This window comes from Merops nubicus, unplaced genomic scaffold (assembly GCF_000691845.1).
Source record: "Merops nubicus isolate BGI_N331 unplaced genomic scaffold, ASM69184v1 scaffold23019, whole genome shotgun sequence".
Taxonomy (NCBI): domain Eukaryota; kingdom Metazoa; phylum Chordata; class Aves; order Coraciiformes; family Meropidae; genus Merops; species Merops nubicus.
Genome location: NW_008632000.1, coordinates 60775 through 75770, shown reverse-complemented (window position 1 = coordinate 75770; position 14996 = coordinate 60775). Strand labels below are relative to the sequence as shown.

At 36.8% G+C, this 14996-nt stretch overlaps 1 protein-coding gene across 1 annotated transcript in view; it reads left to right on the top strand.

Annotated features, from left to right (window-relative positions):
- The first annotated feature begins 513 nt into the window (after positions 1–513).
- The window catches only part of GNAZ (guanine nucleotide binding protein (G protein), alpha z polypeptide), a 43489-nt gene continuing 29006 nt past the window's right edge, over positions 514–14996 (top strand). The window contains exon 1 of the mRNA XM_008947792.1: positions 514–1561. Coding sequence (XP_008946040.1) covers positions 839–1561 — 723 coding nt within the window. The 5' untranslated portion in view covers positions 514–838. The remainder of the gene's footprint in view (positions 1562–14996) is intronic.

Sequence of the window (14996 nt, the reverse complement as noted above, 5' to 3'; positions counted from 1 at the left end):
ACTGTTTGTTTTCATGTAGGTTTAGATAACAAAACACTGAAGCCTGAAAGGGAGATTTGATTTACTATTGTTCAGAAATCACATTCTCTTAGGTCAGCGAGCTTCAGCTGTTCCTACATTTTTGCTAGGGTTTTCGATTTTTGCTTTTCTTTACATATTTTTCCATCTGCATTTTCTGTTTGGGGATAATAAAAGGTTTAGAAGCCTTGAAGAGGAGAAAGTGAGTGGTTTGCAGCAAAGAAGTGGAGTCTCTCATTTCATTCATTTCTGTTCTCATTGTTTGGCAGGTGGAAAGCACAGATTTACAGAGCTGAACTGGATCAGCTGAAGAAGTGGGGGAAGAGCAACGAAACAAGTACAGCACCACTGAAAAGAGCTTCAGCTTTATCTATCAGCATCACCACAGCAACCAGAAAATACAATTAAAAGACGAGGGCTAGAGCAGAGAAGGTGGAAGTGCAGCTCTTTACCTTGGGACAGAAAGCCGCAAAATAATTATGCAGAGCAGAAAAGAGTATTTGATGGATCTAGGCAAACTGTGGCAAAGGGAAGCATCCCTTCATTAACAGGAATGTGTTGCTGTTTATGCACTGGAAAGGGGAGTGCCATGAGATCTACTGAAGGGACTATTGCTGTTGTTGCATATCTACATGTGTTTGCACCCCTGCTGGGACTGAATTAGGTGTTACAGGCATCTTGGACCATCAGGTATTGGATAGTGACTTTTTTCCATTCAAGGTGTACCTAGCACGAGAACTGAAAGACACCAGAGATCTTTTTCAGAGACTCAGAGTGAGACAACCTCCAGCCTTCCCCTTCTGTAACTGCCTGCTATACCATGGGATGTCGGCAAAGCTCTGAGGAGAAAGAGGCAGCGCGGCGGTCCCGCAGGATTGACCGCCACCTGCGCTCTGAAAGCCAGCGACAACGAAGAGAGATCAAGCTCCTTCTCCTGGGTACCAGCAATTCGGGGAAGAGTACTATTGTAAAGCAGATGAAAATCATCCATAGTGGTGGCTTTAACTTGGAGGCCTGTAAGGAATACAAACCTCTGATTATCTACAATGCAATTGACTCTCTCACACGTATCATTCGGGCTCTAGCCACCCTTAAGATAGAATTCCACAATCCCGACAGAGCGTACGATGCTGTGCAGCTTTTTGCCCTGACGGGCCCAGCTGAGAGCAAAGGTGAGATCACCCCTGAGCTCCTGGGAGTGATGAAGCGGCTCTGGGCAGACCCTGGTGTGCAGGAGTGCTTTTGCCGCTCCAATGAGTACCACTTAGAGGATAATGCTGCATACTACTTAAATGACCTAGAAAGGATTGCAGCACTGGACTACATCCCTACCGTGGAAGATATTCTGCGTTCTCGGGACATGACCACAGGGATTGTAGAAAATAAGTTCACCTTTAAAGAGCTGACTTTCAAAATGGTGGATGTGGGTGGACAGAGATCTGAACGCAAAAAATGGATCCACTGTTTCGAGGGGGTTACAGCAATAATTTTCTGTGTGGAGCTGAGTGGATATGACTTGAAGCTGTATGAAGATAACCAAACAGTAAGTGCACCTTCTACTTCTTACTCTCTTTCCTTCTCTTCCTTTCCCTGTCCCCAGTGTTGGGCCTTTTTTATCTCCTGCACCTCCCTGCCCTCCCAAGGCAGTAATCGCTGAGTTCCCAGCCTCACATGGGGTTTCCTTCCACTCATCCCTCATTTGTAGTAAAAAGCTCAGAAGCTAGGATTCCTTGATTTGGAGAGTTTTTCCCACTGGACAGATCATTTATTTATTTAATGTTTACTTTTGGGAGACGGAGGTGCTCTTCACATGACAGCAGGTTGTTTTTTGTTTGTTAGGGTTGTTTTTGGTGTCTTTTTGTTAAATGTTTACCTGGTTAAGTGTTACTCCAAATGTCACTTAGAAAGGTAGACAGTAGAGACATCCTGCTGTGTAGGGATGGTTAATTTGGACACCATGTTGTGCAGTTCCTGGGGAATTTTGAAGGCAAAATAGTAATAAGTAACAGTTTCATTCCTACTTTTTCCAGGATTTTCAATTGGTATTTGGGATGAAATTATTTTTTTTCAAAACACAAATATGTTTTTTTGATGAATATGGAACTTTTCAATTTAACATTTTCTTTGACTGTTTTTGTTTATATGGCTGCTTTGCCTTGTCCAGTGAACAACTATTCCTGTTCAATTGTCTTTAATGCTGTTAGCTTCTGGTATTCACAGCATGCAAACACAGCAACTGTGGAAAACCGCGTGAACACTTAGGCATATGCAGCTATGTGTCTGCTCTCACGTTCAGGTTGCCTGAGTTAACCTTTATAGGGTTTCACTCGAACTTAATTTTTTGACAGCCTTGTCAAACATACTGCTGAAGAGATAGGAGTTTGTGGGTAGGAACATGTAATGATTCTATCATCTAGCAGTTCCTAAACATGCTGTGTTTGTTTGAAAACAGCTGCCTTTCAGGAAGAATTAAAATCTATATTATAAAATCAGAAAGTTAACCTTCAAGTATTTCTATGTCTCTAGTACTCCTTTACACATCTTCAGTTGTTTTAGACTTAGAAAGTTCATTCACTGATACCAGTTCCTGGAGTAGTCCAGAACACCAGAATCCTTGTCTTTTTACAGCAGGTGCATTATGTAAGTGTTGTCAGGGAGGAAATTTTTCCAAGAAATCTTTATATGATGTCTCAAATCTAACTGGACCTCAGTAAGTTTACAGAAGGGGATTGTGGCAGTCCTCTGTAGCAGAGAATTACTAATCTGCTTGAAGTGTTGTTCTTTATCAGACACCCTCCCACCTGCTACTCACTACTTACATGTAGAGCATACATCTATATTAGTGTCTTTACAGAGTATCCAAGTGCAATGTAGTATACTGCATGTGTAAGAGCTGTAGAATCTGTATGACATCCTCTAGCACTTTTATGGGTGTGATGCCACTTTGTATGCGGCTATTTCCTTTTCCCTTTTTGCCCTAAAATAATGATTTCAAGGAACCCTGAAAACTCACATCTGTGTACTAACTCATGTAGACTTCTCTTAAACTATAAAGCTGGGGGAACAGGCTAGGAGAAAGGGGAATTTCCTCCACAAACTCAGTAGAAGGGAGTACTGAAATTGATGTAAGATGTCTGTCATAATGCAGATTTCTCAGTTGTGAATTTTCTCTACCCTGAAAAGCTCCACTCTCTTGTCCTGGAGAAGGGGGTCAGCCGTAACTGTCCTCACTGTTTATTTTGTACCCGACTTGTATAGTGTCAACATAGTTGCATACATGATTTTTTAATTAAAAATTGTTTATCAAGAGAAGTTGTGCTCTCTAAAGATGTCAAATACATGGTCATGGTTTTGATAATGACTAGAATAACTTCAATGGCTTTAATTGCTAAATGTGAAAGCCTGCTCCAAATGATGCATATTTTATATAACACATGCCATTCAGCAGATCTCTGAGGCAAGGTGAACTACATAAGTACCTGAAACAACTTCTGTGCCTTCTCTCCAGTTTGCTGTTTGTACAGTGTCACAAAAGCATAGTATAGACTAAAATATTGTCAAGTGACCTAGGCAATTCCACAGTTCTGGTGATAGGAATTTATAGCAAGTAAGGTGGGGAGACACAACTGGTTAAAGAAAGGAATTCCATAGGTGTAACTTTTGACCTATTCTCTGGGGTTTATATTGGATGTTGAGAGATGTGATGAAGGCAGAGTTAGAGGAAGATGCCTGTATTCTCTTCCAAGCTCTATGAAAAATGCACAAACCAAAAAGAAACGAATATCAGACAAAATCTGTAGAGCAGTACTTTCCAGAAACATCACCCTTGGCTTTTTTTTTTTTTTTTTGCTTGTTTGTTTTTACTGCCATACCTCTCAGTAAAGTCTTGTCTGTTAAAGTTCTGGGTTCTGCAACTAACTCCTTCCTTCCAACCCAGCACAAGACTAGACGATCATCACAGAAAACAAGTGAAATTATTCCCTTCACATCCCATGCATGTAGGAAAGGGATTCTTTACACATCGCTTTAAACAATCTCTAATTGTAATTGGTACAGTGATGTGAAATTATTTCAACTAATTTTTATTTTTAATTACTTTGTCATTATTTTTGGTTGCTAACCCAGTTTCTTCATAAAGATTTTTCTTATTAGAAGGGAGCTAAGTAATAAGCTTGAGAAGCAATTATACTTAGGTTTGAACCAAGAACACAAAATAATTTCAGAAAATATTGTTTGTTTTATAAGCTTGTCTTACACTGTTGAATCACTTTTCTGTGCACTTTCTATGATTCTTCAAGGGGAAAAAAACCTTATGGTCAAGAACATTCACCTCAAATGAAGTTTAATGAAACTTTTTACTGCAAATGAAACATGCATTATGAGCACTACATCTTTTCCAAAGTTTTTTTTGTATTAAGACAGCTAAGTGACAAGTTTGAGAAGCCATTATACTAGGTCATGAGAAATATCAGACCAGGGAAAGCTATTTTATGGAAAAAAAAGTTACCTAATTTTCAATAGCTTTCTCAAGTTTGTCAAGTTTTCTGCTGTGCCTCTATCGCTGTCTCCATGTGTCTGAGGCTATTCTATGGGTATGGAATTCTCTCTTAAATGTTTTTTGCAAAGATATGATACTTCCAATAATCCTTGTTGGCATGGTTTGAATTGGCTCTTTTCTGTTGGTATAGCTTATGACATATATAATCTTTATCTATTCCTATCTTCTGTAGTAATTTTTACAGCTTATTCACTGCACTTCCATTTTCTTCTCTGTACTACACTAAGTGATTCACCATTTATTGTCCTACACGTGGACTTATGCTTCATTATCTTGTCTTGGGATTAGTGCCTTCCTATTGTAACAGATTTCTATATCTGATTTTTGTTTAGTAACCTCATCTTGGCATGAGAGAAGCATGGTCCCTAATTCTTTCTCTTCGTTAATTTTCAAAGACCTTGGGAAAAGCATGTTTTATTTATATGTAGTCCCTGACTAGGAGTGAGTTAGTTTCTTGCAATTCTATAGGCCTTTTCTGCCTCGCTCTTCAAATTTAAAAATCAAAAAGAATTAGCCCAATGGGAAAAATCAATATAGTCTGAAAAAATCCTTATGGATGTGGATTTTTGATTCCAGTATCTAGAATCAAATGAAATAAGTGTATGGGTTATTTCAGAGTGACATTGAAGCCCACTTTTACACAGTGATTTAACAGCCTGGAGGGCTAATCTCCTATGATCTCTTTTTATCCCTTTTCTACAATCTGATGTTCCTTGGTGCTAATGCTTATAGAGGATACTCAACATTGAAATTCAGACTTTATTATCCCTCAGCTTCCATGTGTATGCAACCCCTGTCCATCTATAAAATTAAATTCTGCAGACATATTTTTATAATCTGTGGAGAAATTAGGACACAGGTGAAAGGTGAGGACAGTCATCTTCCTGAAACTCCTACTTATATGGCAAAAAGGGACCCTGATAGCATTTCATGAGGAACTTGACTATATAATCATAAAAAACAGGTTACTTTTGGCCCACTGTTCTTTGGCTGTTATGTTTATCCAAACAATCACCTGTAATTTCACTCTGTAGAGACGGCATGTTTGGGTGTGCTGAATAGGCACAGCGTTAAACAGGTCCAATAGATAAACTATGAGAAGTACCTACACTGGTAGGCAGCTTGAACTGCAACACTGAGACTGCCACTCCTGAAAAAAGCCCTGTAAATAATAGTGCTGCTGAGTCTAACATGGTTATCATCTCCGTGGTGAAGGGAACTATTAAAAAATCTAACCAGTCCACTGCCAAACATAACTACCTGCCTGACAGAGCCTGTAAGAAGCTGGCTGATCTAGAAACTGTGAAAGTTGAGCAAATGACCTATATGAATATGATCACTTTCGTGCTTCTTGTTGACAGAAGTGGTTAAATCCTATGCATGAGCTCTGGCTTTATTGAAGCTTTATTAAAATAACGATCGACAAATACAGTAAAAATCGAGGGGGGAAAAAAGCTAGTCCTGTGTACAGGTAGTTCCTGAATATAGCTACACATGAAGTTTGTTCAGGGTGAGAGTACTGTAGTGACACTAATGTGCAGAAGGGGGAACAAAAATAAAGCCCAAACTGTTTGTTGCCTGGACTATTTTATCTTTTTGTGTAATTTTAAGAGACAAAGTAAGTTAAACTTTATGCTGCCTGGAAACAAATGGGAGAAGGGGAACACAGAATTTTTGGGGGGCTTTTGTCTCTCTCCTGCTATGCTTTGTTTAGGATAACGTCACTAGCAGAGACAGAATCACCTCAGTTAACAGTTTGTATCTGGCCAAGCCAATAGTAACTTATCTGTTTGACATGTGATACTTAGCTGCTTACTGAAAAGCAAGGTAGTGAAAACTAGCATTCTTCACTTTTTTTATTTCTTCACTTTGAGTGCTTTCCTCTGTCACTCTGTGACAGTATTTGTCCTGCTTATCTAGATTTATCTGCAAAAGTGTCTCTGTTTTCATTTCGACAGTCTTACGTATTTTTTTTTCTACTTAGCACGTAATAAATAGTTGTATTTTTCCATGCACCATGCCTGGCTAGTATGACCCAACTAGGTAACAGCTGCTGCTTACTTTCACAGAGGTGTGAAGTTGGTTTGTACAATACCTTTGGAATGTTATTGATTTATTACAATTCTTATTCCTGTCCAGCACTCTGAAAAGGTTACCCTAGGTTTTTATATCCCCCTACTGACTTCTCTCATATATCAAATAAATTACTTGTCTTAATTTTCATGGTCCTTAACAGCTGATAGATAGACTAGGTCAATTATTACATATTAAGATGCCATCTCTGGCCTTTGGCAATATTAAATTTACAGGTGGTGGGTTTGTTTTGGTTTTGGTTTTTTTGCCTTCTTACACATTGCATCCTTCACTTAGGAATTTCCTGTTAATATCTACGTGTCTCATCTTTATTTAAATTTCTCCTTAAGTTAATGTGTACTAGAGAATGTTAAATAATCTGTCCTCTCTCATGTTAGTCCTCCTGCCTCTCACCCTGAAAAGGAGTCTTGCAGTTTCTTTGCAGGTCTCCCAGTTTGTCCATCTGTCTGCACTCAGTTTGCGTTTCATACGTGCTATACATTCTGATGGGTAGTTTAAAATTTTCTTCTGCAGTGTATAGCTGCATCAGGGTTCTAGACCATGAGAAAGATTCTTCAAAGACACAATAATAAAGTCATAATTGAGTTAAACATGAGTATACGATTGAGAGTTCCTGATCTAAGTAGCTGCAACAGATTGACATGGTGCAGGAGATGCCAAGTAAAGGTTGTACACTAGTTCAGTAACTTCATAAATATGAATGCTAAAACTACTTGCAGGTAGCTTAGGTTTTGGTAACTTTTAGTCTCTTTCTTCCAGCCATTTTAAGTGAACAGAAAAATTAAATTCTAGGCTGGTTGTTTTTGTTTTTTTTTTTTTTTTTTAGTATAGCCACTTATTAAAAGGAGGATGCAGATGAAAAAGACAAAGTACTGCAGCAAACAGCTCAGACTGCAGTAGGCCTCATTCAAAACATATCACTGGAATTACAATGGAATCTCTCAATTATCTGATAATAATTTAGGTAAAAAACTCCCTGTCATGCTAGGAAATGCTCCTGTTTCTGCAAGGAAATGTTTTATTAAAAAAAAAAAGTTGTTTTTTTTTTTTTTTTCCCTCCCTGAAGCCAAATACTTAAGAAGCTTATTTGCCTGTCCTGATACTTCAGCTTTTTGAGACTACAGTGTATTAAAATTCCTTTCTGGCATGCAGCTATTTTCTAGCACTACTAATAACAGCCAGGAGAGAGAGGATATTGTGATACATGTTATACATGCCCCTTTTATCACCTGTTATCATCAGCAGTAAAATACCATGTCAACAAACATCTTTCTGACAAACTAAATCTATTGAGAATCTGAGAAAAACATTGACTTACACTGTTCAGGTGCTCTCATTTTTTATGAAGCCTTTCCCTTTCAAAATATTTCATAGCGAGGTTTGGGTTGCCTAGATGACTTCAGCATTCATGTGTGTAATCTTTCAGCACTGCAAATGGAATTCTAGCTTTGCCTTTTTTTCACTTAAACGAATATATATAAAATCCTTTCAGATTATATAACTATCTTTTTTGCTCTCTGTGACTTGCTGTATTCATAGAGGTATATATATTCCTTTACCAAAGTTTAATTTTATAGGTGATATATCAAGATTCCAACCAGAAATCTTCTATCCAAGCATGTCTTCTAGAATATATAAGTATCATTAAAATAATATACATAAAAGAGAATTATTAATCAACTCTCAATTTGCAATACTTCTTACTATATATTATTTCAAGTATGAAGATCTATTTTTGGTTACATTGTTTACTGTAATTATATGCTTCTGATATAGATATCCATGCATGGAACACATGGGACAGCAGTTGTCTATATGTTGGAGTTATTGCCATACCCTGTAGTTTATATTCTATCTAAGTTCTGATACTAAAAGTAAATTTATATGCAAACTATTCTGGAGGTGTGCTTATTAAATTGCTTCCTTTAATTGCAAAAAACCAAGCCAAACATTCACAAATATGATAATACATTACCCTGTGGAGTATAAAAAAATACACTCATTCTAATGACACTGATTGGATGAAGATGCCAGTATCAGATTTTAAAAGCCTGAGAAGTTTTGCTCTGAGGCTATTTCATGATGATAGGCTTATTCCCAAGACAAAGCTGTATTTAAACCTGAAGATAGATAAATAAGTATTTTTATCACTGTAGAGCAGTGGGCTTAATGGAAAGCAATTCAGCAACAGGAATATTTTTCACCCATTTTAGAAAAACGTGGTATGAAAGTTATGAGGAATTCCTGCAATGGGCCTGCTGAGTAGCACTCATCTACTTTGGTATCTAATGTTGGTTGTCAGACTTGCGTCTGAAGTACATGACTACATTTCCCTGCGTGTTTAGGTAACTGCAGGGGATGGCTCAAATCCCCCTGTGACAAATACCTGGAAGATTATATAACTATCTCTTTTGCTCTCTGTGAGTTGCTGTATTCAGAACTCCTAGATGAGGTAAGGAGTTGTACTATGATTTTTAGATTCATTCACAGCATTATGGTACAGAGGTAAATAAAATACTAAGACATGAGAAGTAACAGAATGCTCCTAAATTTCCTATAAAGCTTCAGGCTCAGAATAGTCGTTAGGGGGAGAGATATGAGCACTGACAGATAAATAACCAGAACTTCAGTAAAAATCACAGTCATTCAGTAACACTACCATCCTCCAAAATATAAAAGAAGGAAACTTCTCCCACTGCAAGCGTAATTCCAGCAATGCCTAACAATCTAGGTAACTGTAGGTAAATCTTGCCTTCTAATAAAAGGGCTAAACTAGCCGCTAGAGTGTGTGATAGTCATGATTCTCTTCCCAAATATGTAGTCATAGAAAGACATGAGTGAAATCAGAGCACTGCTTATAACAGTGCAAACAGAGAAGTTGGGGGAATACACCAGAGCAATACGAGGTTCTCCTACAGCAAATTGCCAACTTCATGTGAAACCCTCTAGATGACTGTGCTGAAAAACATTCCCTTAAAAACAATTTCTTTGTTTGTCCTTGTAGAACCTCTTGAACAATCAGGGATGTCACAGATTTCCAGGGCTGGGAGGCATACGTGACAAGTATGGCCTAGCCTTTGAGAAAATATGCTTTCTTGGACATCTAGAGTAATTGTAATTACTCAGAGGAACAATTACTCATCGTACATCATTCAATACAAAGTTTAAAATAACTTCTTAAGAACACTGGACCTAAATGAGACCATTACGGAACATTGTGATTTATTTACTGCATTAGCTTTTCCAGTTACAGAAACATGCAAAGGTATCTTTTCTGTGCTTTGAGAAAACAATGACTGCAACGTGCATTAAGAGGGTGTTTTAATATAAAAATTACTTTTTAAAAAATACTATCAGTTCAAGTGAGTTTTAGGGAATTTTCAAGCAGTGGTTTGTAATCGGTAATATTTTACCAAGTAAAAATACATGTATTTTCTGAGATTTCTGGCTAAAAACTACACAGATGTATACTTCAGGTATGAATGCTCAGAAATATTTCTGCTGAGGAAACACTTTAGATAATACTGTCTGCATCAAAGTGAAAATTTGAAGAAATTAGATTCCTGGAAACTTTGTGTCTAGAGTAGCATAGTTCAGGCAATTACAATTTTCAGTCAGTTTTACTTCTGTTTGACAAAAATATGTAGGCTTCTTATGTGAACATCACAATAAGCTAAACACAACACCTCAAGGGCATATTATGAGAAAGATTAATGGTACATACATAGTTTGTGAGTTCACCTGACTGTATTGTAAGGAGCCAAGATCACTTGGAAGACAGTGCCATGAATAGACAAATGTGGGTTATATTCAGAACTCTTCTAAAATCTATCAAGTGGTTAGAGAAGTGTTGATATCTCTTATAATACTGTATATTGTCTACTTAATAATCACAAGGAATAGGAACATGCCAATACAAAAAACCAAACAAATCAATTTTGGTCTGGAAAAGTAGACACTTCAGGTTATTTTGGTAACTATGCCAAACAAAAAAGTAGATAATAACTTTAAGAATGCTGTGGTATGCTAACCTTGGAGAAAGTCCAATTAGCCTTAAAAACTAGAGGATATGCTGGAGAAAAGAAGGATGATCCTTACTGTTAATACAGCTTCAGAATGAGACTGGATGGTGGATTTTTTCAGAACTTTGGTCAATTATTACCAGTCCATATTTTAGATGAACATGTTCTTCTATAATTCCCCTCCACCTAGTAATGCAAGTGTAATTTGGCATACATCTGAGCTTTCTATACTGTTGAGGTGGCAATCCAAAAACCCTTCAGGACATTAGAATGCTTTTTCAGTGTATACTCCAAATTCATATTTTTCAGCGTATCTAAAATCCTCAATGACTTAGACAACAGCTGGCTTTGTTTGCTAACATAAAAAAACCACATAACTAATGGGAATTTATTCATGTGTCTTGTTCCTAATGTCTGAATTTAATAAGGCTCCCTAGCTTAGGACAGAGACGTCAGACATAGGTCTTCCACCCATGAGTACAGAAAGACACTGTGTCCTGAAATCAAGGCTGACAGAATTTTTCTGGGTGCTGTTATTTGATGTTGTTGCTGCCTTACTATTTAGAGAGCAAGGAAACAGAAGTTTAATCTAAAGTTTTACTCTGAAATTCTGAAGCATGCATTCCTCTCGCTGACTAGTGAGCAAATCTCTTCTATTACATGGATTAGAAGTTGGTAACAGAAGAACTGGTAAAATATTTGACAGGCTTTAGCAAAGAAAATTGTGTGGCATGAAACAACAAAACAGGATGTGGTCTTGAATACCAGAACTCCTACAAGGTTTGACAAGATTCCTAACAAAGAAAAATCAAAACAGTTAAATAGTACAGCAGACAAAATCATGTATGAAATCTAAACCCGCTGAGCACCTGTTACTGAAAAGTGTTACAAGGTGAATAGCAAATACTTCATTGTCTTGATGGTGTGTTATTGCTAACATTGTGTTACTTGTGATCATGTATAAAATTGCTTTCAAGAATAGCTTTTGTTGTTATTCTAATTCATGCAGAAGTAAAAAAAAAAAAAATGGAAAAAATAGTAACTTAGACTAGAATATGCAGACACAAGAAAAAAATACCAGAAGTAAGTACAGCTCTTGCAAAGGGAAGTCATGCCTTCTAAAGTTGATAACTCTGTGTGTTGTTTTGAGGTCTGGTGTGGTTTGTTTTGTTTGGGTGTTTTTTTAAGGAATGAGGAAGCGTGCAGGGAGATTAATCCAGATGCTGAAACCATTTTGCTTTGGAAAAAGGTTTCAACAAAGACTTTTTCTGAGAGAAAAGAGACTGGTGTGGCTTTCCCCTGCCACAGTAGGGAAGGCTTGTCCTGAACAAACCACTGATTAAAGGTGGAAGGAGTGGGAACAGATGGACAGTTCTTTCAGTGTAAGGAGACAGCAGAGGGGCAGTACGTGCTCAGCAGCTTACACTGTTTAACATATCCCTAAATGATATTTAAAAGTTGCTGTTCAGTCTGACCTACTACTGATATTTTCAGTAGTATTTTTACTGATATTTATTTTATGCTTTAACAGGAAATTTCCATTGATCTCATGCTGAAAGACTAGATCCTTGGAAAAGTTTCTTATATATCACTGCTGTCCTTGGAGATGGTGCTTTGCATAAGGAATAGTTTGGTTTTCTGTATCCATTTCTCCCCTTTTTATTCTTGTTATGGATCATTTTAATATGGAAGCATGAATTTCAGCTATCTGCCATGACTCTGGCATGTACACTCTTGGAATTTTAGGTAGAAATTTCTTTAACGCTTGTAAGAAATAACAAACAATACTGCAGCATGAATTTTCAGAAGGTGTGTTTATTAGACCTGCATCACCTTGCAATTGTCACCTGCATACTCATCCCTATTGGAGGCGGGGCTGTAATTAAGCCAGAGTAGCATGATGGGTAGTGTTAGTGCTTGTTTGTGTAAAATCAAATTCCTTACATGTCTTAAAGCAGAATAGTTTTTTTGTTGAGGCTTTTCAACAGTAGGTATTTTTGAATAGAAGTCAGATGCTAGGAAGAAAAATCACATGCAAGTAAAAATACTTTTATGTTTGCATTATAGTATTGCCATTCCAGTGGTTTTTTTTAACTAAAAATGATGATGTCAAATATGGAGAATACTTAGGTAACTGCTATTTTTCTGGCAGTTTGACATGGCTTCTACAGGAAGTTTGATTTTTTTTCTTTTTAAAGACAGTATTAGACATTTCAGTGTCTTGTTGACTCGTTTTCATATAGTACATGTACCAGAAAGAGATTTTGGAGTTGTAACATCTTAGTCCATGAAAATATCAACTCAAGTTTTCAACAGTGGTCAAAAATGCAAGCCACATTAGGAAACGGCTAAGGAAAAATCAGGAAACAACGTAAAATGCAAAGCATGTTTGCATTCAGAATGAGATCTAAATTCTTGTTCCCCCATTTTGAAGAAAATATGCTAGAATTAAAGTGAGCATGTCCTAAAGTATAGAATATTTTCAAGAAAAATACCAAATAGGTGGGGCCTTTTTCTGCTGGGGTGAGGAGGGAAGATACACAAGGTAGGGCAATATGATGGGCTTAAAAAGGTTTAGTTAGATTTAGGCATTAATAGGTTAAGTTAGATTTTTTTTAACCAATGACAGTATCCCCTGATTATACTTCAAAATTAGCAAAAAATGAATAACTCCTCTATTCCAATTAAATCAGTTCTCTAACTCCTGTCAGTTATTTTTTAGATATTTAATCTTGATACTGTCCTTTCTTCTCATTATCAAACTGATGGATAATGAGACAATTATCATTGTCTCATCACACAAGCCAGTCATTCTCTTTGTACTTTTCCTCGTTATTTACTGATTGTTTGTATTTTACTTTACAAATAGGGATGAGCCTCCAACCATTTATCATCAGTAGAGATAAATTATTGATAATAGTTTTAACAGTTTAGCATAAAAACCATGTAACAGTGTCATTTTTAGAAGTAAGACTCCTTCAGTCCATCAGTTATGGGGAGAAAGATAATGCATAAACTAATTTTATAGAATGGTATGTCATACATATGCTACATTTAATTCAGGACATCCTGGCACTGAGCATTTATTAATGTTTTTTAGAACCCTCCAGTTTAACAACCTTATGTTCTCTTCTGCTGTTTCCCTGGCAACATGGCATGATAGAGTGTTGTATCAGTCAACAATGAGCTTTGCTTCAGCACTGTCCTGCCAAAGCTAGCTGTGTTTCTAGTCATCTAAGCTTTCTCACTGCAACTGTGACATAGCAATGAGAGTTTCTTTCCATTAATATTGGCCAAAATCAGTTGGAATCCATTGGTGTAAATGTTTATGCAGCAGTGCCCTGATAATACTGGCTAGGGATGTCAATGGACTTGTCAGAGCAGACTCTTTTTTACAATGCCTTTTAGTATAAGGTGTAGTCCAATAAAATGAATTCTCCTGGCAGTGCTACAGAAAGGGATGGTTCTAATAGCAGCTTGCATTGTGCCTTTGCTGTTCTTCATAGATCAAATGAAAGCAGTAATTAGAAATAAATAAATAAAACCCTATACATAGAAAAAAAGAAAACAATAAAAATGAATTGGAAATGTGAGAGGTTAATAAAGGAGGTTAAAGATATGTTAAAAAAAAAAAGAAAGGCTGACAAAACTAAATGCAGTGTGGCTGTGCCTAAAATGTCCTGGAGGCAGTGTTCTGCAGAGCATCTGGCTGTCATTGCTATCCAGAAATCCAGACTGAGACTTACAGCATTTCAAAAGGTTTCAAAAGGTTAATTTGTTTTGCTTAGTTAAAAACATTGCGAAGTACCTGCTTAGTGTATAAGTACCTGAAAGAGCAAAAATGCTCAGTACTTGAAGGAATACTTAATCTAATGGAGAAAGGCAAAATAAGAACAAATGGCTAGAAGCTAGGTCAGATTAATATAAACTTGAAATAGCTCTTTTTTTCCTAATTTTATTTTTTTTTAGGAACAAGGCTGAACCAGTTGGACAAACTTTTCTGGAAGACAGGGTTTAGATGAACAGCCATCATCAGCTACAAACAACTAGGCTTAGGACAGGGTAAACCAAACAGATGGAAATAACCATATTTGTGATAAATGGGATTCAGACCAAAAGATCTAATGATCACGATACTCTCGGTTTACTTTATTTCTGCAGAGATAAAAGTTCAAATTATAGCTTTGTTATTTTATACATTAAAAAATGCATACCTGCTAAATCCTTCCATTTTAAGAGCTCCCATTTTGATAAAGTGATTGTTTCATTTTTGTTTTGTTTTGGTATTTTTTTTTCATTGAAGC